General features: G+C 36.5%; 4 protein-coding genes across 4 annotated transcripts; all 4 read left to right on the top strand.

The window, feature by feature from the left end:
• Positions 1-228: 228 nt before the first annotated feature.
• On the top strand, positions 229-1,338 carry LOC131935950 (ras-related protein Rab-26-like). The gene is made up of 3 exons (XM_059292707.1): positions 229-322; positions 617-765; positions 844-1,338. The coding sequence occupies exons 1-3, from the start codon at positions 320-322 to the stop codon at positions 1,319-1,321; spliced, it is 630 nt and encodes a 209-aa protein (XP_059148690.1). The 5' UTR covers positions 229-319; the 3' UTR covers positions 1,322-1,338.
• A 4,141-nt stretch (positions 1,339-5,479) lies between these two features.
• On the top strand, positions 5,480-7,156 carry LOC131935949 (ras-related protein Rab-26-like). The gene is made up of 3 exons (XM_059292706.1): positions 5,480-5,670; positions 5,806-5,945; positions 6,420-7,156. Exons 1-3 carry the CDS (start codon positions 5,668-5,670, stop codon positions 6,904-6,906), a joined length of 630 nt encoding a protein of 209 aa, XP_059148689.1. The 5' UTR covers positions 5,480-5,667; the 3' UTR covers positions 6,907-7,156.
• A 3,130-nt stretch (positions 7,157-10,286) lies between these two features.
• On the top strand, positions 10,287-11,385 carry LOC131935945 (ras-related protein Rab-26-like). The gene is made up of 3 exons (XM_059292702.1): positions 10,287-10,321; positions 10,617-10,765; positions 10,844-11,385. Exons 1-3 carry the CDS (start codon positions 10,319-10,321, stop codon positions 11,319-11,321), a joined length of 630 nt encoding a protein of 209 aa, XP_059148685.1. The 5' UTR covers positions 10,287-10,318; the 3' UTR covers positions 11,322-11,385.
• A 3,121-nt stretch (positions 11,386-14,506) lies between these two features.
• LOC131935946 (ras-related protein Rab-26-like) lies at positions 14,507-16,281 on the top strand. Its single transcript, XM_059292703.1, has 3 exons — positions 14,507-14,636; positions 14,763-14,902; positions 15,657-16,281. Exons 1-3 carry the CDS (start codon positions 14,634-14,636, stop codon positions 16,081-16,083), a joined length of 570 nt encoding a protein of 189 aa, XP_059148686.1. The 5' UTR covers positions 14,507-14,633; the 3' UTR covers positions 16,084-16,281.
• Positions 16,282-25,502: the final 9,221 nt, after the last annotated feature.

Genomic DNA, 25,502 nt, shown 5'->3' with positions numbered 1-25,502 from the left:
TACAGCTGTAAAATACGTATTTAGGTACAGAATAAAGTTCTCTCTGTTCCCAAGTTAGTACATTAAAAAAATATTCACTGTGACGAAGCACAGGTATGCAGCTAGTTAAAATATATTATGTATAACGAGCCCGTTATAAAACGCCCTGTATTTGTCACGTGGAAACAAACTATCTGTATTGAACCAAACATCTCGATCAGATGTTTAAAAGATTAGTGTCATGACCACATGACCTATGGCTGACTTATCACGAGAGCTTGGTGAAATTATTTGCTCTCTATTGCTGGATACGAACTAGCGTCTAACACTAAAAGACAGAATGGTAAGTTTTATTTTAAAATAGATACAGCTCAATCTTTTATCAGCAATGAGAGAAATATATACGTATTTTAATACAATAAGCTCACACAGAAATCAAGAGATATTAAATAAGCTACCAACGTGTTTTACAACAATACAAAACAGAATAGTGAATTTCTTTTTTGAAATAGACACAACTCAGGTTTCTTTTTCACCTACAGAAAAATATGGAATATTATAAAACAGTCAGCTCTTTATTACTGACTCGCAGACAAACTGTGAGATAAAAAGATATTTATACTACTTTGCATTACAGACTGAGAAGAGATGTGATTCCAGCAACACTATGAAAGTGATTGTTGTGGGAGACTCGGGTGTTGGGAAGACAACTTTACTGTTAAACTACACCCAAGACCGAGTTGCTTTTGACAGCACCTTTAAAACAACCCTTTCAGTGGATTTTAGGTAAACGTTTCATATTTTTTACAGGTCATTTGCTCAAATATGACCGAATTCTAGATACTAAAATTTTGTATATTTCAGCTCAAAGATAGTGGAGGTCTCAGGGGTAGAGGTCAAGCTACAACTATGGGATACGCACGGCCAAGAACGCTACCAAGCTATGGGAACGCATTATTACAGAAGCGCTATCGGTATTATTATAGTGTTTGACCTGTCGAGAAAGTCCAGCTTCGACAACATCCAACGGTGGTTGAACCAGGTTCACGAACATGCCCGAGAAAATGTTGACATTATACTGGTCGGCAACAAGGTTGACCTGGCCGAGAGCCGAGTCATAGACCACGAGACGGCCTCCTCCCTGGCCCAGACCATTGGGGCCATGTATGTTGAGTGTAGCGCTAAAACAGGGGCCAACGTCGACCTGGTGTTCACATCGTTGGCCAGCAAGTTGGCAAATCGCGAGCCTGTCCAACAGGAAGAGCTGGTACTGGTACGCTTAGAATCAGAACCATCTTACCAGGTTCCTTGCTTTGGAAAAAATACATGTTCGTCAATATAAGCCTCAAAGATGACGCAAAAAAAAACAACCTGAAGGCAATAAAATTGTAATTTGAAGAAAAATTATACATTTATTCTCCAGTGACTGAAGTGTGCATCTATCTCTTTGGTTTTATTATTATTATTATTATTATTATTATTATTATTATTATTATTAATACAATTATTTTGCTAGTTCACACTAAACGCAAATGTAGCATTCGGCTCCTGGTAAAGGACAGGTTTTTATGATTACAAAGTAGTCCGTTATTATAATGTTGGTATATATATGTTTTAACTATGTTTAGTTCTGTTTTGTGTGTGTGTGGTGTATACTTTTCTGATTATTATGTTTACTTTATTGGATGGTCGCACGTAATGCATTGTATCGTATTGTTGGTTAACATTATATGAGGAAGCATTTCTTGTGCGAGGTGTAAGTACCTTGGCTAACTGAGCCCAATTTGAATTTGTGGATGGGGAAGATAAAGGTTCTCAGAGTGTTAACTAAGATTCTCTAAGACACTTGGAAAAAATATGTTGTGTATTTTAGATATTTTTCATTACACGTTTATTTTGTATGACTTTCTGTGGCATTGTAGTAAGCCAGGGACATGTTGGGTCGCCTATCACATCCCCAGGGGAGCAATATTTCCAAATTTATTCATGCTACCCTTATTGTATATTGGGAAGTGTATTAATGTAGACAGTACCTTTTTGTTGACTGTCACTTCTATGGGGGATATCCTTGAGACCCCATGGGTAGATGTCGTTGGGTCTAATCAATTTTGATGTTTTGTGAATTTGTCTTGAGAGGACCACTTGTGGATATTGTAAAAAAAATGGTTGTAACACTTGCTTGACGGTCAAACTTAATTTGACATTGTGCATTCCTTAATTAGGTCTTGTATGTCCCATTTGTTTATATGATTCTAATGTTAATATTCTTTATATTGCCACTTTACTTCTTATACTCTTAATTTCTCACTTATCTGTTAATATTTTTTCAGGTTTGATTGTCTTCTGATTATGGTGTTTTGTCCTATTTTTCTTTTAGTTTCCTTAAATTTGTATTGCTAGGTTAAGAGTAAACCAAGCTGGGTTTAGTCAGATTTGCTCTGACGTCACATACTAATTAAAGTCCTAGGGATTAGGTTAGGTACCTCCCAAGTCAAGGCTTACTCATAATGCTCTAATGGCTAAGGTATAACACATTGTATTAGCATGTGTAATACTATAATTATCAAATCGTTTTAAAAATGAGCATCCAGCAAATAGCTTACTTTTCAATTTTTAAAAGTCTGTGCTCATTGTCTGTTTGTTAGTATTTAGAACATAATGCTTAAGTGAAGTGACTCGTACGTGTACTTTTATTTTAGTATAGCATTGTGAGTGTCGTGTCTTTAATTTAGTATTCAAAGTGTCTCGTCATTATTTAAGTATTGTGAGTGTCTTATGTTTAGTTTTGTTTTGTATCTTGTCTGTACTTTAGCATTGCGCGTGTCCTGACTTTAATTTAGTATTATACGTGTCTTGTACTTAGTTTAGCATTGTGAGTGTCTTGTCTGTAGTTTAGTACTAGCCGTCCAGGTTTTAAAGGACCCTGACTTGTGTATTTATTACGAAGCATATACCCGGCTTAGCACGGGTTTAGGAAAAATATTATTTTTTCATTTAAATATCCACACTGTGTTCGTCAAAACGGCACGTGAAAAAACTGCCGCTATCAAAGGGTCTTGACAAAAACAACCTCATCCACGTCAATAGAGCCAGTGACAAATGCACCCTGTCAATAATAGTCTTGTAACAGACTCTATTATTGGGTATGATTATTATATTGTATTTAACATGAAGTTGTATAAATGTAGAGTACATGGCCAACGGAAGTACTGTGTGAGCGACTGGTCACTTTTTTCCATGCTTTTTGTGAGATCACTCACTGACGTAAGGTGAGAGAATGTAATGTGTAAAAGGGAAGAGCAAGGTGAACGAAGCGTGCTTGCCTGTGTCTGTGTATTAAGATGTAAGATGTCACCACGTCACTTTGTTCTAGATTGTAATTTGATAGTTGTTTCTTCTTCAATGGATTATCGTCATTATTCTTGTGGATCTATGTAAATAAAGTTGAAAGTTAAAAAGCACTGTTCATCCTGTTCTTGGATGAAAGAACCCACAATAACGACCGAATTGTCATATCAATAAATACGAGTTGTTACAAGTCTCAACGAAAGTACAAATAGACTCCCGTGAATATGACTCCGGACAATTAAGCTCTCATTTGATTGGTTCCAGACAAAAGGTCGCCAGTCATCAGAACTCCAGAGAAAAGACTTCTATTTAATATGACCCATGTCAGTTTAACCCTTTCTTCTTCAGAGTTAGCAAATCCAGCACACTATTTTTACATTATTCTATCTAGTGTAAAATTTTATGTTTTTCAAATTGTAATGGTGATATAGTTTTATTACGTTTATCAAATAACTTGGTGGGCTGTTTCAAATCGATGTTCTAGAAGATAGGTCCAAGGTCTACATTAAATTTTATCTTCAGAATACTTGTAGTTTATCACAAAGAAGATTGTAACAGAGCTAAACATCAATTATTGGAGTTGACCTTATGTATTTGCTCAGTTCATTGACCTCAGGTATTTGCTCAGTTCATTGACCTCAGTTATTTGCTCAGTTCATTGACCTCATGTATTTGCTCAGTTCATTGACCTTATGTATTTGCTCAGTTCATTGACCTCAGCTATTTGCTTAGTTCATTGACCTCAGGTATTTGCTCAGTTCTTTTACCTCAGGTATTTGCTCAGTTCATTGACCTCAGGTAGTTGCTCAGTTCTTTGACCTCAGGTAGTTGCTCAGTTCATTGACCTCAGGTAGTTGCTCAGTTCATTGACCTCAGGTATTTGCTCAGTTCATTGACCTCATGTATTTGCTCAGTTCATTGACCTTATGTATTTGCTCAGTTCATTGACCTCAGGTATTTGCTCAGTTCATTGACCTCAGGTATTTGCTCAGTTCATTGACCTCAGGTAGTTGCTCAGTTCATTGACCTCAGGTAGTTGTTCAGTTCATTGACCTCATGTATTTGCTCAGTTCATTGACCTTATGTATTTGCTCAGTTCATTGACCTCAGGTATTTGCTCAGTTCATTGACCTCAGGTATTTGCTCAGTTCATTGACCTCAGGTATTTGCTCAGTTCATTGACCTCAGGTATTTGCTCAGTTCATTGACCTCAGGTATTTGCTCAGTTCATTGACCTCAGGTAGTTGCTCAGTTCATTGACCTCAGGTAGTTGCTCAGTTCATTGACCTCAGGTATTTGCTCAGTTCATTGACCTCAGGTATTTGCTCAGTTCATTGACCTCAGGTATTTGCTCAGTTCAGTAGTCGAATCACTATTCTTGTGGTGATCCTAATATACACGGGGTGATTCTACTGGTGTAAGCGGCTATAAATGTGTTGAAAGGGTGTTATATCACACTTTTAGATGTAATGATTATCTTGTCTAGTGTTTTTTTTTTGGGTTTATCCCCGCGAGGGGTTGGAAAGAATACTGCCTTCTCAAGAGTGCGACCACAGCCACCACCCCCTCCCTGCTTTCAGGACGTATTAAAAACAACATGACAATTAGGTACGATACGTTTCAATAGCCACATTTCGCAAGTTTTTCAAGTGACCTTTCTGATCTCTCCCCCCTCCCACCTTAAGAAAAAAATGCATAAACAAAATCCTGCTTGTGTAAGATAATAATAAGTGTATGTTGCACATTGTGGTTAAGGGTAAATAACTCCGAGATTCCATAAATGACGACAAGCTTATTTTGACGATTTTTACCCCCCCCCCCCTTCCCTCCGTCACACCATCACGAAAAACCACCCCCTAAAATGACGTCACACCTCAGTCTACAACACCCCTTAAAAATTGCAATTGATTTTTCTTAATTGAAATCTTTCCAAATTCTTGTCTGATCTCCATCGACCAAAAATTGTTTTCTAACATTGCTTTTTTATAATGCAAAAGTGTGATGTCATACCATCTGAACCCTTGCCCTAACTCCCCCTCACCACAAACCATCACAAAATTACGGACGCCCCCCCCCCCCCAGATAAAAAAGATTGACTGTAGCGTGGCCAAAAACAGATGACAATACAATGAATTTAGTGGTGTATAACCGACCCGGAACAAAACTCCCGCTGATAGTCTATGAAAACAAACTATCAACATTCACTCCACATCTCTATTGGATGTTTGAAAGATTAGTGTTATCATAACCACACATGATAACACAGGTGGGTGATTTAACCCGTTGGCTTGTGAAGTTCTATTATTGATGAGAACTAAAATTTACTGGCTATAAGACAGAATGGTAAGTTTTTATTTTTATTTTAAAAATAGATACAGATCCATTTTGTCAGTAAAAGAAATTATTCGTACTATTAAAAAAATAAGCTCAAAAGTAAAACTGGAACTATCAACGTGTTTTTAAATTTCTACATTGCAGAATCAGATGATGGGCTGTCCAAACAATAGAATGAGAGTGATCATGTTGGGGGACTATGGCGTAGGGAAGACATGTTTAATGAATCGCTATTTGTTTGACCAATTTGACCTCTATTATCGAAAATTCTACGTAGAATTCGGGTAACCTTTACATATATGATATTTCGCTCACAATATCTGCTTTTTTTGTTCAGTTGTGGCTCATGACATATTTTGTGCCTATATTTTAAGCTATTTGTAATGCACAGGTCTAATTTAAACATTCTAGATAAATGCGTCTTCGGTGTGAACGCCAGACTATTTCATTTTTTTCATTCATTCAATGTTATATAAGACATTAATAAAATAACTTTTAAAAGATTAAGAGATAAATTAAGTTGTAGCGATCGATCGATTAACTTGTTGATTTGACATGGGCGTTAAGAAAGGGCAGGTAATTATCTTTAAAAGATTGGAAGCTACTGATCGATGTCGTGACGACCTCATTAAAAACGCAGTATTAAAAAAAGGTGGAAAGTAAAGCAGAAATAAAATCTTTAAGCGTTTAATTACACTGAAAATAAACCAAACTGGCTTTTTAGTAAAAGTATTAATCGCTAAAATATTTTTTTCCAGAAATAGGACAGTTGACGTCTTCGGGGTAAAGGTGAAGCTTCAGATTTGGGATACGTTTGACCAAGAGCGCTTAGGCTGGGAGCTCTTCACCGCGATAACAAAGAGTTATTACAGAGATGTTGCTGGTATTGTTATGGTTTTTGACCTGACCAAAAAGTCCAGCTTCGACAACATCCAATATTGGTTGCAACAGGTCCACGAACATGCTGGAGAAAATGTTGACATTGTACTGGTCGGCAACAAGGTTGACCTGGCCGAGAGCCGAGCCATAGACCACGAGACGGCCTCCTCCCTGGCCCAGACCATTGGGGCCATGTATGTTGAGTGTAGCGCTAAAACAGGGGCCAACGTCAACCTGGTGTTCACATCCCTGGCCAGCAAGTTGGTCAATCGTGTGCCTGTCCAACAGGAAGAGCCGGTACGTTTACAATCAGGGACACTGGATGAGGTTCCTTGCTATGGCAAAGATACATGTTCGTTATTCTGAATCACAAAGATACAGCAGATAAAAAAGTTTAGAAGAATCAGAGACATTTTACTAGGCTCCTTGCTTTGGGAAAGATACATGTTCGAGATTCAAAGTCACAAAGATAGCGCAGTACGAACACTTGAATCAAAATCAAAACTGAGTAAAAACCGGGACATTCATAATTTATAATTATCAAAATATAAATAATTCACCGAGATATGTGGGAGACTTATATTCACTTGTTTGTACTTAAAATCATCTAAATCATTGCGCGAGAATACATCAAAAATATTAAATTTAAAAAAAAAACTGTGTTGAGTGTCTCTTTACTGAAAATTGAAAAATCGTGTTTATCAGTCGTAAAGAATATGTTTATATTGTGTTTAGTTTAGCATGGTGAGTGGTGGGTGTTCTGTCTTCATTTAAGGATTGTAATTGTCTTTTATTTATTTGATGATTGTGTCTTCTATTTATTTGATAATTGTAAGTGTATTCTATTTATTTGAGGATTGTGTTTTGTATTTTTTAATGATTGCAAGTGTCTTGTTTTATTTGAGGATTGAGAGTGTCTTCATTGAAGGATTGTAAGTGCCTATTTAAAAAAAAATGTTTAAGTAATTAAACATGGATTAAAAATCACGTCTATATCCCGCGCTGCCACCCCCAGTAGTGTAGAAATTCGAAAAAGTTTACAAGAGATCACTACCGGTTTATTTTTCTAGACCGGGTCAAATGCGAACATGTTATCTTTGAGATAATATTCTCCTGAAGGTAATGCGCTTGAAATATACTGAGCAGGTGAGGACAATCGTCTAAGTGTTTAGTTTCAATGGAGGGGATGAAGTTAAAAATCATTTCTTCACAGCGAATACCTTTCATAAAAGATAAAAAGTATTTAACAAGGCATTGTGTCATATGGTCATATTGTGTCATATATAGCCTTTTTGTCCTCTAGATTTTCTGATTCTCTCCCCTGGTTGTCAACCGTGTCTCAAAGAGAGACAACCCTCAGTGTAAGCTGTGTTACAGATGTCACGTGCTTGCTTCCAGTTGCTGTCTGATCCAAGCATCTGTAGGCCAGAACTGGGTCAACGATGAGCAGTCTCCAAAAATAAGGCAACACGACGGCAGCGCCAAGGCTAGAAACACCATCTTCAGAAGTACCTAACACTAAAATTCTAAAGACATATGCAAGTAATTGAAAATAATTATAGTTATTTTAATAATACATGTAAGCTACAATAGTTATCCAGAAAAGTTCTATATCCTGAGGGTACTTTCGCTTACCATATATCATAAATTTTGGTAAACAGCTCGACGATAAAAGGAAAATGCTTTTGTGTTAAATGTTCAAAAATTTACAAATTCAAGCAATGCCCCATGTGTACACTACTACCTGAAGTTAAACAATGGCTACAATTATTCTTGCATAGTTATATGAACTGGATAGTGTATTACATGTATGAAAAGTATATACCACCACCATGTATACCACCACCATGTATTGTCAAAACGGACAAAGACTAAATGGCCCATACAAAAAGGCCTCTGCAAAATGACCTCGACAAAATCCTGGCAGTTCGTCAAAGTCAAAACGGCCAGCAAAAAAAAAATGCGGACCAAAAAAAAAAGGATCCCAAAAAAAAAAAAAACAGCGCTGAAATTTTAAGAACTGAGAAAAATAAAAAAAAGCTATGTATATTAAAAATACATAACTTTATTTCACAATAAAAAAAAAAACCGCTGACATTTCGTTGCAATTTTCATATAAATAAGTCTCCTCAGTCTATCGTTAAATCTGGGCCTAACAAACGAAATACAACTTCTGACCGGGGCATAACGCGACGACTGCTATTGCTTTGTTACTTTTTTACAAGCTTTTATTTAACTCACTTCCTCTTTCTGTCGTCAGGCGTCATTCAGCATAAACTGCAATAAACAATTTTCATGATTAATCAGAAGACACGACCAAAAGATGAACCAATTATGTTTGGTCCTCCTACGATCTATCTTTTTAATTTCTGATTTTCTTCTTTTATGGCTTTGGCTCCTTAGGAAGCATAGACATAGAAACTTTGTCAATAAACTTGATTTGTTTTAACAGCTCTGGTGTCAACAACTCAACCTCTCTCTTGTCATGATCTCGTTTGGAAATTTTAGATCTTCCTTATTTTTCCCCTGCGGATTCCAAACAATTAATTTCAACTACGACTTAATCAAGATTATACAGTGCAACATTATAAATAATGTAATCCAACTACACGGTGTTATAGAAATTATAAATAATGTAAATATTGAATTCAGTAGTCAAGTCAACCGTCCTCCTTCATTATTAAATTATCAAAGTTTTAAAAAAACACAGGAATTCTCGATACGGTGTACGAGTCAGACATGTCTATTTTTAGCATCTTATTGACTAATAGATTGCTAATCAATCGAAATACAATAGCCTATGATAACACGTGACCCTGAACACGCTGACCAAGCCAAATAATATTAATCATCTCGTATATGGCGGTTATGTAGCCAGCAAAAGATTTTGAATATTGTAATCACAACAATTTCCACATCTTTTAAATCATTAGCAAATGTAATTAGAGTAAAAACCAAAGTCATGTTACTCTTGTAGATTGTATTACGACCTTACCGCAAGAGTGCAGACGTTAATAGTTAAAAGCTAATTATTGTGGCTTTTTTGTGAAGATGTGTGACAGTGGGAAGTGAAGGTAAAAATCGTCAAACAAACGTGACGTCATTTACGGATGACACCCCGAAACACACGGTTATTCAAGAATAACGGGTAGTCTAGTAACTAACAGTAAAGAAACTTAATGAGCGCATCCAACCATCCTTGACCTCTTGAAAAATTAGAAAAACAAGCAATATATTAAAACTATTTTAACTAAATGGAAACATTATGTACTTTGTTTAAATTTTTTAAATTGAAAAGTAAAATATGTCACTTGTAATGAGTTTGTTTTAGTCTCCGCTGTTTACTTTTTCTTTCCGTTGCCCAAATATCTATCTATTTACCACTAAAACAAGAGTTTGCTTACAAGTTTGAATATTTTTTTTATCAGTTTGGTTACATGAGAGAATCTACACTGTGTGTAGAGCTGTAAAAAACGTATTTAGGTACAGAATAATGTTCTCTCTGTTCCCAAGTTAGTACATTAAAAAAAGATTCACTCGTGACGAAGCACATGTATGCAGCTAGTTAAAATATATTATGTATAACGAGCCCGTTACAAAACGCCCTGTATTTGTCACGTGGAAACAAACTATGTGTATTGACCAAACATCTCGATCAGATGTTTAAAAGATTAGTGTCAATACCACATGACCTAAGGCAGACTTATCACGGATGCTTGATGAAATTATTTGCTCTCTATTGCTGGATACAAACTAGTGTCTACACACTAAAGACAGAATGGTAAGTTTTATTAAAAAATAGATAGAGCTCAATCTTTTGTCAGCAATGAGAAAAATATATACGTATTTTTAATACAATAAGCTCACAGAGAAATCAAGAGCTATTAAATAAGCTACCAACGTGTTTTACAACAATACAAAACAGAATAGTGAATTTCTTTTTTGAAATAGACACAACTCAGGTTTCTTTTTCACCTACAGAAAAATATGGAATATTATAAAACAGTCAGCTCTTTATTACTGACTCGCAGACAAACTGTGAGATAAAAAGATATTTATACTACTTTGCATTACAGACTGAGAAGAGATGTGATTCCAGCAACGCTATGAAAGTGATTGTTGTGGGAGACTCGGGTGTTGGGAAGACAACTTTACTGTTAAACTACACCCACGACAGAGTTGCTTTTGACAGCACTTTTAAAACAACCCTTGTGGTGGATTTTAGGTAATCGTTTCAAATTTTTTACAGGTCATTTGCTCAAATATGACCGAATTCTAGACATTATAATTTTGTATCTTTCAGCTCAAAGATAGTGGAGGTCTCAGGGGTAAAGGTCAAGCTACAACTATGGGATACGCACGGCCAAGAACGCTTCCAAGCTATGGGAACGCATTATTACAGAAGCGCTGTTGGTATTGTTATGGTTTTTGACCTGACCAGAAAGTCCAGCTTCGACAACATTCAAAGTTGGTTGAACCAGGTTCACGAACATGCTGGAGAAGATGTAGACATTGTACTGGTCGGCAACAAGGTTGACCTGGCCGAGAGCCGAGTCATAGACCACGAGACGGCCTCCTCCCTGGCCAAGACCATTGGGGCCATGTATGTCGAGTGTAGCGCTAAAACAGGGGCCAACGTCGACCTGGTGTTCACATCGTTGGCCAGCAAGTTGGCCAATCGCGAGCTTGTCCAGCAGGAAGAGCTGGTACTGGTACGCTTAGAATCAGAACCATCTTACCAGGTTCCTTGCTTTGGAAAAAATACATGTTCGTCAATCTAAGCCTCAAAGATAGCGCAGATAAAACAGAAGGCATTAAAATCGTAATTTGAAAAAAAATGATACATTTATTCTTGAGTGACTGGAGTGTGCATCTATATCTTTTGTTTTTTAGTTATTATTATTAATATTATTTTGCTAGTTCACCGCTAAACGCAAATGTAGCATTCGGCTTCTGGTAGAGGACAGCTTTTTTTTTATGATTACAAAGTAGTCCGGTATTATAATGTTGGAATATATGTTTTAACTATGTGTTACGGTCAATGGTAGTTACATAGAAATAGGCTAGAGTATTAGGGGAGAGTGCGTGTGTGAGTTGAGTTTACCCTAGAGTATTGTTAACCCGGTGTGTTTATGTATTGTTATCCCAAGGTCGAATGCGGTATAAAAGCTTGAGTGAATGATTGTCAGGGTTTAGTTGATAGCGGTTAGGGCGAGGGCCACGGAGGATCTATATATATATATAATCCTCTTCTTGGAGACCCTAGAAAACACGAAGCTGTAAGCACGCTCCCTACCTCCCCCACCCCTGCATGGTCTGGTGAGCTGTGGTTCACACTAAATGTTTACAATCGTAGAGCCGGGTTTAGTGACGGCAATTAGGGGCAGATAATTTAGTTTGAAACTTTTTTTAACTTAGGGGAGGTAACTAAGAGGAGGCTGCTTTCACGGGCGGGGGGGGGGGGGGTAGGTGTTGGGGAAAGGAGGGTGTGTATCTTCATTAACGAGCTACTGACAGTGTTTTAAAGCAAATATATTCAGTGGCAGCTGGGGCGTAGCGAGGGGGTGGGGGCGGAGGGTGCGGACCGCACCGGGTGACACCATTTAGGGGGGTGACACCAAGGCAAAAAATAGCAAAATATATAGAGAAAACCTCGAGGGGAGGGGGTGCAAATCGAAAGTTTGAGGGGGGGGGAGTGTAAATCGAAAATTTGAAAGTTTGTCCCTGGGAAGGTTCTCTATGTCTCTGGGGGGGGGGGGGTGACACCATTAATTGCCGCACCGGGTGACACCCGACCTCGCTACGCCAATGAGTGGCAGTATTTGTACTGTCGAATTCACAAATTATGAATTACTGAAAAGTAGAAAATAAAACAACTAAATAGCGGCGTTTGATACACCGCGGGTCGGCTCGTTGTATATATTTGAGACAGAATAAAAGCAGTGAACGTGGTAACGAAGTGTTGTTGTTTGTCAGAAACTAATCGGAACGTAACACTATGTTTAGTTATGTTTTGTGTCTATGTTTAGTTCTGTTTTGTGTATGTGTGGTGTATACTTTTCTGATTAATATGTTCACTTCATTGGATGGTCGTTACTATTGGACACGTTTATTTTGTAAGACTTTCTGTAGCATGGATTAATTCTGTCCATGTAAGGGACTTAAGTTTTAGACTTTGAGAAGTCACGACTGTTGTAGTTGAAAACTAGTTGAATATAGTCTGTTAGCTTGTCCAATCCATGTGTCACAAGTTTATTCTAATTCAGTTTTAAATTGTATGTGAGAATCAAATGTGTGATAATTCAAAATGTTTAATTATTTTTTCTAGTTGGATCCCTTACGCTAGTAATGACACAGAAAATAATCTAAACATAAACGTGTGCATAAATCATAAAACAGAAGCACCGTTGCAGCTATATTGATGATATTTCTTATATAAGTATTATATCAAATTTTTAGTTCTGTATCAACTTTTCATCGATTTCCGGTTAACGGATGTGGAACTTATTCTACTTTCAATTTTTCGAAAGCCTATAACTTGAGTACTGTTTCAGATACATGATCGAAATTTCACATATAAGTAAAAGAACTACTTTTCTGTCTTCTTTCTAATTTTGAGTAATTGTCGTTGAGCGGAAGTAGTTCTTCTTCTTCTTCGTTCTTAATTTTAGTTTTGGAAGGGATCCCCTCCAACACAATTAAGGATACGTGTCAACTGGTTATGCGCCATTGAGGGCATTGACTCCGATTTCAGCTTGCTTTTCTTGAATTTGCTTCCATAGCCTTTGTCTAACCAAGAACAAACTACACGGCAGCAGTTGTTTTATTTTGAAGTTTTCTTTCCTAGAAAGTCAAAGCCCCGCTGTGGTGAAAACCCCTATGTTAAAAGCCCCAATGGTCAAATCCCCTATGGTCACAGCACTCGTGGTCCGCGCACCACAAAAACAACCTCATCCACTTCAATAGAGCCATTAACAAATGCATCCTGTCAATTATAGTGTCAAAGAAACTACAAATATAGACTCACGTGAATACGACTCACGACAATTAAGCTCTCGTTAAATTATTTCCAGACAAGAGGTCGCCAGTCATCAGAACTCCGGACAAAAAGACTTCTATTTAATATGAACCATGTCAATTAAACCGCTTCATCTTCAGAGTTAGCATATCCAGCACTCTAAAATAATATCTTATAATAAGGCCTTATTTTTACATTATTTTATCTAGTGTTAAATTTTATGTTTTTAAAATTGTAATGGTGATATATTTTTATGACGTTTATGAAATACGTCGATGGGCTGTTTCAAATTAATGTTCTAGGAGATAGGTCTGAGGTCTACATTCAATTTTATCTTCAGAATATGTGTATGTTATCACAAAGAAAATTGTACCAGAGCTTAACATCAACGGTTGGAGTCAACCTCAGGTATTTGCTTAGTTCATTAGTCGAATCACTCTTTGGTGGTTATCCTAATATGCAAGGGGTGGTTCTATTAGTAAAATCGGGCTATTACCGTGTCATAAGGATGTTATATCACACTTTTAGATGTGATGATTATCTTGTCAGTGTTTGTTGCGGGCTCATCTCTTGAAGGTGGAGTGGGCTTGCAAAGAATACTGCATTCCAAATAATACGACCATAGTCCCTCCATCCCCCTCTTATAGGACGTAATAAAAACAACATTAGATTTATAAAGATATTAGGAACATCTATCTATCTATCTATCTATCGAGCTATATAATCACACAGACGACTGAATCTATGAAAAATATATATGGAGACAGAGAACGTTTCCACATCATCAGATAAATATTCAGGCCAAAGCACCACCAGGTAAACAAGATTGCCTATAGCGTACTAAAAGCAGGTGACAGTACACAGAACATTGTAATTTATAACCAACCCGGAACATAACTCCCGCTGATTTTCTATGAAGATAAATGATCAGTATTCACATCTTGATTGGATGTTTGGAAGATTAGTCTTATCATGACCACGTGATAACACAGATGGTTTACATACCCCGTAGGCTTGTGAAATGGTTTACTTTCTATTGTTGATGCGAACTGACGTTTACTGGCTGTAAGACATAATGGTAAGTTTTGTTTTAAATATTGATCAATTTTGTCAGTAAAGGAAGACATTCGTATCATTAAATTAATGAAATCAAAAAGAAAACTGGAGCTATCAACGTGTTTATACATTTTTTTTTTCATTGCAGAATGATATGGAGCGCTTTCCAAAAAACAGAATGAAGGTGACCATTTTGGGGGACAATCGCGTAGGGAAGACGTGTTTAATGTTGCGCTATATGTATGACTCCTTTGACATCGATCCTCGAATTTTGTACATAGATTTCAGGTAACCTTTCGATATTTGGCATGCCACCCCCTTAAAACTTTAGACAATTTTAGACTAATAATTTTTAATAATCTTCTATTTTGTTCACTATATCTTCTTTTTTTTTAGTACGTTTGTGGGTTGTAGCAAATTTTGTACCTCTATTTTCAACCAGTGAACGCAAAACAACTGTGTATAATAGTGCGGAATATTATTAGTACTTTATAAATTCACATGAGTTTTTCAAGAAATTGGAAATAGCGAAAATTACTACTTCCGGAAGGCAGAGAATTAGATCGTGTGAAATTTCATTATCTATCTGAAATAGTATTCAAGTTATAGGCTTTTGAAAAATTCAAAGTAGAAATAGTTCCACTTCTGGTTATCGGAAATCGCTCAAAAGTTGATACTGATCTACGATTTTGATATAATACTTATACATAAAATTTCATCAACCTATCTATAATGGTACGCAGGTTATAGTGTTTACAGATACACACACACACATACACACACACAGACATACGGACAAGATTGCAAAACTATGTTTTTTTTCGCCTCTGGGAGGTGTAAAACGTCGAGATTTGCAAAAATCTCGGTTTTCTTTTGTACGATTACAAGACTTTCTGTATACTTCGTATATACGAGAAAGTAAAAAGTAGAAAGTAAAACAAACATACAATATTTATAATAAGCTTTTAAATGCACTAAAAATAAACCAAACTTGCTTTTTAAAATAAAATTAGTGATCGCTAAAATATTTTTTCCTTTCCAGAAACAAGGCAGATATCAATAAGCATTTTCGACCACTAATAACGAGTTCTCTCAGAAACTTTGCCGGTATTATTATAGTTTTTGACCTGACCAGCAAGTCCAGCTTCGACGACAGCCAATATTGGTTGCAACAGGTTCACGAACATGCCCGAGAAAATGTTGACATTATACTGGTCGGCAACAAGGTTGACCTGGCCGAGAGCCGAGTCATAGACCACGAGACGGCCTCCTCCCTGGCCCAGACCATTGGGGCCATGTATGTCGAGTGTAGCGCTAAAACAAGGGCCAACGTCAACCTGGTGTTCAACTCGCTGGCAAGCAAGTGGGCCAAACACGTGCCTGTCCAACAGGAAGAGCCCATACGTTTAGAATCAGAGACATTTTACCAGGTTCCTTGTTATGGGAAAGATACATGTTCGTTATTCTAAATCACAAAGATAGCGCAGATTTGTAAAAGTTTAGAAGAATCAGAGACATTTTACCAGGTTTCTTGTTATGGGAAAGATACTATTTCGTCATTTCAATTCAATAAAGAGTGCAGATAAAAAAAATTAAAAAATCATCGAAATTTACCAGGTTCCTTGTTATGGAAAAGATACATGTCCGTTATTCTAAGCCACAAACGTAGCGCAGATTTTTAAAAAAAAGTTGTATCAAAATTGTAATAGATTGAAATAATTGTGAGGTCAAGGGAACTCACTCTTCTGTATTAGTTATATTTATAATATTGTTATCTTGAGTGATGTCCCTTGTGCATTGTACTTCCGTCCTTGCCGGTTAACAATTAAAGCTGTTTACATACTCATGGCTTCTGTCTCCGTTGTATTCATAATCTACCTCAACTGGCGACGAGGATAAACATCTACTAGAAAGAGCACCTAATTACGCAAAAAAGAGGTTTGCTAGAGCTTATTAGCTAATTATTTCTAGAATTATGGCGCTGTATGGCCAAATTAAAGAATTTGATGCGAATGATGAAATCATTCAAGATTACCTAGAGAGGTTAAGCTTTTACCTAGAAGCTAACAACGTGACGATAGAAGCCAAAAAGAGAGCTGTTTTGTTAACAGTCATAGGGCCTCAACAATTCAGGCTACTAAAAGACTTATGCGCACCAGCTAGTCTAAATACCAAGAGCTTTAACGAGCTGAGCAAATTGCTAACAGACCACCATGCGCCTACCCCATCAAAGTTTTTATGTAGAGCTAGATTTGACAGTAGGACTCGTCAACCAAACGAGTCAATATCAGAATATGTTGCTGCTTTACGTCATTTAAGTGAATTTTGTGAATTCGGAGACACGCTGTCTGACAGACTATGTGAAAAGTTTGTGACAGGTGTAAACAGCCCTGATATTCAAAGAAAGTTGCTGCTCGAGTCAGATCTAAAATTAGAAAAAGCAATACAACTCGCAACTTCAATCCAGCAGTCATCAGATGCGGCGAGATCTTTAGCACCTTCAGAGATCCATGCAGTAAACAGCAGGTTAGTCAATAAACATCAACCCCATCAGAGCATTCCAACTTATGCTAAACAGCCTGCTCGTTCAAATCCTAGATCTAAATCTAGTAATAATTATCAAAAATGTCATCGATGCAAAGGTCCCCATGCATATCATCAGTGCAAGTTCAAGTCTGCAACTTATTATAAGTGCAGTGAGCAAGGTCACATTGCTAAGGCCTGCTTTGCAAAGTCTTCGTCTGTTGCTAAATCTAGCCAGTCAAGACAGTACCGCAGCCAAAAGCAGCACTATGTTAACTCTCACCAAGACTACCTAACCCAACCAATGAACCACTCTACCTGTGAAAATGCTCAAACTGATTCGCAGCCGGATTTCAACCTGTTCTCTGTGAAATCAATAAGTCATGCTCCCATCAATGTACCAGTTTATATCAACGGTAAGAGCATCAGCTTCCAACTGGACACTGGAGCATCTCTAACAGTCATAACAAAGAAAGATTTTGACGCTGTCATAGGAGGATCAGTGTCTCTACAGCCATGTCACAAGTGTCTAACAACATACACTGGTGACAATGTTCCGGTAATAGGAGAGTGTATGGTTCATGTAAGTTATAATGGTCAAAGTGTTAAACTTCCTCTTCTTGTGGTTGAAGGAAATGGACCGCCATTACTAGGTAGGAACTGGTTAAGTGATCTTAAGTTAAATTGGGAGAGTATTTGTTCATTGAAGAATGTAAAAGAATCTAGTCTTACTTCACTAGATAAAGTTATATCTGAAAATAAATGTGTTTTTGGTAACTCTGGATTACTAAATGATAGAACAGTGAAGTTAAGCATTAAAGATACAAATCCAAGATACTGCAAAGCTAGAGTTCCACCTTATGCAATGAGGAATAAAATTGAAAATGAGCTAAGTAGATTGGAATCTAATGGCATTATAAAGAAGGTAGACTATTCCGATTGGGCGACACCCATTGTGCCAGTGTTAAAGAAGGATGGTTCTATAAGAATTTGTGGAGATTATAAAACTACACTGAATAAGCAAATAGAGCTAAATAGGTACCCTATACCTAACATTGAGGAAATTTCTTTGAATTTGGCAGGAGGAGACAAATTCACTGAATTAGACTTTAGTCATGCTTACACTCAACTAGAACTGCATCCAGATTCAAAAGTCTATACGACAATAAACACACATAAAGGACTCTACCAATATGAAAGACTATGTTTTGGCATATCATCTAGCCCTGGAATTTTCCAAGCTGTCATGGACAGTATTTTTAAGGATATTCCAAATGTTTGTGTGTACTTTGACAATGTGTACATAACTGGTAAGAATGACACTGAACATCTTAAAACACTTGATAAAGTCTTGAAAATTGTTGGTGAAAAAGGTTTAAAGATAAACAAAGATAAATGTCAATTCATGCTGACAGAAATTAGTTTTCTTGGTTATATATTGAGCAAACAAGGCATCAGACCTCAACCTGAGAAAACAAAAGCCATTAAAGAAGCACCCAAACCTGAAAATACCCAACAACTAAGAGCTTTTTTGGGCTTGATAAATTACTATGCAAAGTTCATAGGGAATCTGTCTGGTAAACTATCACCACTGTACAAGCTGCTACAGAAAAATGCAACTTGGCACTGGGGTAAACAACAAGAAGCTGCTTTTAATACAGCAAAAGAGGCTTTGTCTGCTGACACCTTACTAACTCACTATGACCCAGGGAAAAGACTTGTATTGACATGTGATGCTTCACCAGATGGTGTAGGAGCAGTCTTGTCCCACATGGATGAGAAGGGTGACAGACCCATTGCTTTTGCCAGTAGATCTTTGAACCAGGCTGAGAAAAATTATTCTCAGTTAGATAGGGAAGGCTTAGGCATCATTTTTGGTGTTAAGAAATTTCATAAGTTTCTGTTTGGTAGGAAGTTCACCATCTTTACAGATCATAAACCATTGCTAGGTTTATTTGGAGAAAACAAAACCCTACCTGAGCATGCCTCACCAAGAATTCAAAGATGGGCTATCACACTAACTGCATACAATTATGAATTGAAATACAAACCTGGATCTGAGAATAGTGCAGATAGTCTTAGTAGATTACCTTTAAAAAACCAAAGCCTGAGCTATGTACCAGAAGATGTTTTTGTTCTCTTCACTATCATGGATAACTCCAATATAAATGTGAATGATATTAAAAGAGAAACACAAAAAGATGAGTGCTTAATAAAAGTATATGAGTACTGTAAGAATGGTTGGCCTGAAGAGTCTGTGAATGAGGACTTAAAGCCATATAAAATAAGAAAAACAGAGTTAAGTCTAGAAGATGGATGTATACTATGGGGGTCAAGAGTAATTATCCCCAAAATGTTACAAGAAGAAGTTTTAAGAACTTTACATGATACTCATCTTGGTTCTTCCAAAATGAAGAGTCTAGCAAGATCATGGTTCTGGTGGCCACATATGGATGCTGATATTGAAAAATATGTAAAACTTTGTTCAAGCTGTGCACAACATTCAAATCAACCAGCTACAGCACCTTTGCAAAACTGGGACTGGCCAATTGAACCATGGAAACGTATACATATAGATTTCGCAGGACCTTTCATGAACAAAATGTTCTTAATTGTTATTGATTCACATTCTAAATGGTTAGAAGTTAAAATCATGAACACAATCACTGCAAATGATACCATTATAGAACTGAAGGAAATATTTTCAACTCATGGATTACCAGATCAAATTGTTTCAGATAATGGGCCTAGTTTCACAGCTCATGAGTTTAAACTGTTTTGTGTGGCAAATGGTATTGAGCATATAACCACATCCCCCTATCATCCTGCTGGGAATGGTTTAGCTGAAAGAGCGGTAGGCATATTCAAAACCGCTATGGTAAAAATGAATACCGGTAACAAGTTTTCTCTTAGAGAAAGAGTAAACAGGTTCTTAACCAAATACCGCACAACTCCTCATATAACAACAGGTGTTGCACCATGTGAATTGCTATGTGGTAGGAAAATTAAAACTCATCTTGACCTACTACATCCAACTGTTCAAAGGTCTGTTTCCCAACATCAACATACACAAAAAGTAAATCATGACAAATCATCCATTGAAAGAGAATTTGCAGTTAATGATAATGTGTATCTGAGAAATTATGGGAGAAAGGAAAAATGGATACCAGGTCAAATTGTTCAATGTACAGGACCTGTGTCTTATAAAGTAAAAACAAATGATGGACTTATTGTCCGTAGACATGCAGACCAGTTAAAAATAACTTGTGCAGATAATAAGTGTGAATCTGTCAATCCCACCAAGCCTGATCAGTTCACACCAACCCAGTTTGTTCCACAACCAAGTTCTGTTGATATGAGTGAACCAAGTTGTCTGGAGTCAGAAAATGTAAATTCTGGAGTTAATGATTTAAATCCTAGACCTCCTGAGATAGAGAATCCAGATGGTCAGAATCTTGAGTCACCAAATCAAAAGCCACTGAGAAGGTCAAGCAGGACAATCAAAGTCCCAAATAAGTTAGACCTATGATTTTAAAGGTCAAGAGGACTTTGACATTATTGTTTTGTATCTTGATTATGTTGTAGCATATTGTGCATTGTTTGTAAGGATGTAATCTACCATAGTGTTCATGTTACAATATAATTGGTGATTTTAGGATACTATCAATTGTTCTATTGAGAGATGTGTTATTGTGTTCTAAGGGTAAAGGGATGTAATAGATTGAAATAATTGTGAGGTCAAGGGAACTCACTCTTCTGTATTAGTTATATTTATAATATTGTTATCTTGAGTGATGTCCCTTGTGCATTGTACTTCCGTCCTTGCCGGTTAACAATTAAAGCTGTTTACATACTCATGGCTTCTGTCTCCGTTGTATTCATAATCTACCTCAAAAATATGTATTTGGATGAAAACATTCATATTTTTCTAATGTATAAGTTATAACCCATTAACTAAGAAAAGTGGAATGCTTATATTGGTTTGTCTAATACTAAAATAAAGTGATTTATTGATAATTAAGCATCCATAAAATAGCCTACATTCTAATTTTTTTTTTTAAATCTGTATTTAATGCGGTTACGTCGCTCGGTCGGGTGACACCCCGTAAGGCATGTTATGGTGTCACCCACTCCCGAAATACACACACATATATATATGTATATATATATATATATATATATATATATATATATATATATATATATATATATATCATTGCAATTGGTGTCACCACTTCCCATTTTGCCTAATGGCGTCAATTTGTGCGCACATAATATTAATCAACCAATTAAATTATGTGGAAAAAAAGCATTGTTTTCATCGTAATTTATTAGATTTCGTTGTCACCCCCTCCCCTGTCGATGATTGGTTTATCAGTTATGCAAAATAATCAACAAAACCTTTTTTACTCTGTTTTAAAGTGTGCACAGTTAATAGTAAATATGTTTATCTATAGTCAGTTATTAATATAGGTTAATGGACTCATGTAATCATTAATTGAACTGGCAAAAAGCATATTTCTTCTATATATTTTGCAAATTTCGCCTTTGTGTCACCCCCCCCCCCCCCCTAAATGGTGTAACCCTGAGCGTTCCGCACCCTCTGCCCCCACCTCGCGACACCTCTGATTCAAGCTGGTTGTGGAAATATTTTGTTGCAGTGACCCATGAATGGCTGTGTTTGGTTTAAGATTGTGTGTGTTCTGTCTTTAGATCATGTATGCATGTGCCATATAAGTACTTTTAGTAAGATTTCATAACTTGCTAGGGCAATTAAGGGTCGGCAATAAATGACGTCACTGTCAACTATTTTCACATACCCTCCATCACACATGGTCACGCCAAGATTGACCTCTCCCTCTATAAATAACATCACGACTCGAGCTACAAACCACCACAAAATTGAAGTTCAATTATTTTTAAACATCGCTGTATTTCTAAATTATTGACTGAATTCGAATAATATAGAGTATATTAGGTTAGGTTGGGTTAGGTTAGCCTGACGCCCCTCCTGGGACAAAGGCCGCTGACAAGAGCTTTCCAGGCGTCTCTGTCCTGGGCTAATCTCTCCAAATGTCCCCAGGTGTATCGAATCTTCTTGGTGTCTTAATATAGAGTATATTAATCAATCATAATAAAATTTCCAAAAATAGTTTTCAAAAAGGCAAAATAACATATCTATTCAAATTTTAACATTTCTCACATCGTCACAAAATTACGGACAACCCTCTTCCCCCCTACGAGTTTCACGTTTTTTTTTTGACTACTCTTAACTTACAAATTCAACATACGAATTAAGCTTGTCTGGGGTCGTTCATAAATGACGTCACACTCATAGGGAGGAGGGGGGGGGGGGGCTAATTTTGTGACGGCGTGTGATTAGGGGGAGGGGGTTCAGATGGTGGGACGTCACATTTTTGCATTACCAAAAAGTTCGATAACGAATTTAGCCGTTATTTCGCGTTTGAGAAAACTGTTTTAATAAATTGGAATCGGAGTTGATTAAAATACTCTATGTTGAAAGAGTTCAGACAAGATTTTGGAAAAATATCCATGTTTTAAGAAAATTCAACTGCAATTTTGAGGGGGGGGGGGTTGTAGGCTGAGGTGTGACGTCATTTTAGGGGGGGGGGGTCTGGCTTTTTGTGACGATGTGTGACGGAGGGGAGGGTGGGAGGTAAAAATCGTCAAAAAAAGCTTGACGTCATTTATGGATGACACCTCTTTGAAATTTTCTTTTTGTTGTAAATATATTTTATGACGTAAATACAAAGATATAGTTGTCAGAAATTCAAGAAAATAAGCATAGCACAGCACAAATTATTTTGGTATCAATTGGTATAACCAGAAAATTAATACGTTTAACATATTTTTAACGTAACACAATGAATCTCTAAAGCAAATAAACAAACGCATGTTATTGCATTGAAAGTTTTTTTTATTTCTTCAATTGAAAAAAAAGTAAAACAATTTTAAGGTTAGGTAAATAAACCGGGAGTGATCTCCCCTAAACTTTCTCGAATATTCTAATATAACACTACGGGGGATGGCAACTTGGGATGTAGATTTCTAGACATGGTTTTTAATCCATTTTAAATACTCAAACTTTTTAAAATAGAATATAATCTCGTAGAAAAAAAGAATTGAACGCTGAATAAAGATGTGCATAATAGTGCGCAATATTATTAGTACTTTATAAATTTACATGCGTTTTTTGAGAAATCGGAAGTAGCGTAAATTACTACTTCCGGTCAACGGAAATTACTCAAAATTTAACCGAAGGTAGAGAATTAGATCTTTTACTTACATGTGAAATTTCATTTATCTATCTGAAATAGTTCTCAAGTTATAGGCTAATGAAAATTTCAAAGTAGGAAAAGTACCACTTTCGGTTATCGGAAATCGCTCAAAAGTTGATACGGATCTACGATTTTGATAAAATACTTATATATGAAATTTCATCAACCTAGCTGTAACGGTACTCAAGTTATCGTGTTTACACACGGACACACACACACACACAGACACAGACATACGGACAAGATTGCAAAATTATGTTTTTGCACGATTACAATACTTTCTCTATACTTCGTATATACGAGAAAGTAATTAAAAATGCATTGAAAATTTATTTTCCCTTTCAGTTGAAAAATGCACAACACTATAGTCCAAATAAGTTAAAGAATGTAGAATAAAATCCCCAATACAGTTAAAATTAAAAGTCGTACAAACATCATAAGACACAAGATTACTCGAACAGATCAGCAACCTAAATGAGGATAATGATATAATCTTTATATCTGATATACGAGTCAATCATTGGTTTTTCTAGAACAGATCAGACATGGTAATTTTCAAATCTTTGCTCCTAGGCTGGATGCCTTAAAAATTCTGTTGTCCATGGAGAGGAATGGGCAGAGGTCAAAACATATATTCTCTTTTTTAATTTTAAAATTCCTGGGCGCTCACTTGAAAGATCCAATTATAAAGCGCAGACAGCGAAAACCATTCAGAGAGGATGAAAATTACTAAACAAGGAATCGTGGCATAAAATATATTTACTAATTGTAATATTTGTGAAATGGATAGCTAAGGTAAATAGCGAAGGCTAACACTAACAACCCACAAGCGACAAAGATATATGTAAGGTTACTTCCCTTTGGTTTACTGATTCCCTCCCTTGGTAGTTTACTGTGTCGCAAAGAGAGACAACCCTCTGTGTAAGCTGTGTTACAGATGTCACGTGCTTGCTTCCAGTTGCTGTCTGGTCCAAGCAGACGATACTGTGCTGAGAACATAGGACCATACCAGCATCTGAAGGCCAGAACTGGGTCAAGGATGAGCAGTCTCCAGAAACCAGGGAATACACCCAGAAGCTTGGCTATTGTGTCTTGGAATTCTAGACACGGCAGCTAAAATTAAAAACAAACTCCAGAAAATCGTAACGGTTTATTTTTCAAAACATAATTGTTGCATCTGTTAGACAGTGATATATATCTGTGTATTATGTGATCAAACATACTCACATAATTATAATATTTTCTCTTTCTATTTCGAGTACACAACTTCATCCAAAACTGGACATCGGCTTTCATGACGTCGACACGAGGAAGACTTAACTTACCCGCAAATATTTTAGCACTGTACCGGCTCTGTGAACGATGAGATTTGTGCCAATAATTCAAACCTTTTATTGACGTCTCATATACCGAATCCATTGTAACACAGAACAATTCTAATTATTTTTATAATAAACCGGGAGTGATCTCCCCTAAACTTTCTCGAATATTCTTATATAAAATAACAGGGGATGGGAACTCGGGCTATAGACATGATTTTTAATCCATTTTAAATAGTTAAAGTTTTAAAAATAGAATAAAATCTCGTAGACAAATTAATTGCACACTAAGTGAACGCCAAATAAAAAAGTGCATAATAGTGCGCAATATTATTAGTACTTTAAAAATTTACATTAGTTTTTTGAGAAATCGGAAGTAGCGTAAATTACTACTTTTGGTCAACGGAAATTACTCAAAATTAAACAGAAGGTAGAAAATTAGATCTTTTACTTACACGTGAAATTTCATCTATCTATCTGAAATAGTACTCAAGTTATAGGCTTTTGAAAAATTCAAAGTAGGAAAAGTACCACTTCCGGTTATCGGAAATCGCTCAAAAGTTGATACGGATCTACGATTTTGATAAAATACTTATATATGAAATTTCATCAATCTAGCTGTAACGGTACTCAAGTTATCGTGTTTACACACGGACACACACACACACACACACACACACACACAGACATACGGACAAGATTGCAAAATTATGTTTTTCCGTAACAGTGAGGTGTAAAACGTCGAGA

The sequence above is a fragment of the Physella acuta genome, unplaced genomic scaffold (genome assembly GCF_028476545.2).
Source record: "Physella acuta isolate Inbredline_101_S28 unplaced genomic scaffold, ASM2847654v3 ptg000164l, whole genome shotgun sequence".
NCBI lineage: Eukaryota > Metazoa > Mollusca > Gastropoda > Physidae > Physella > Physella acuta.
This window is presented reverse-complemented; position numbering and strand designations above follow the sequence as displayed.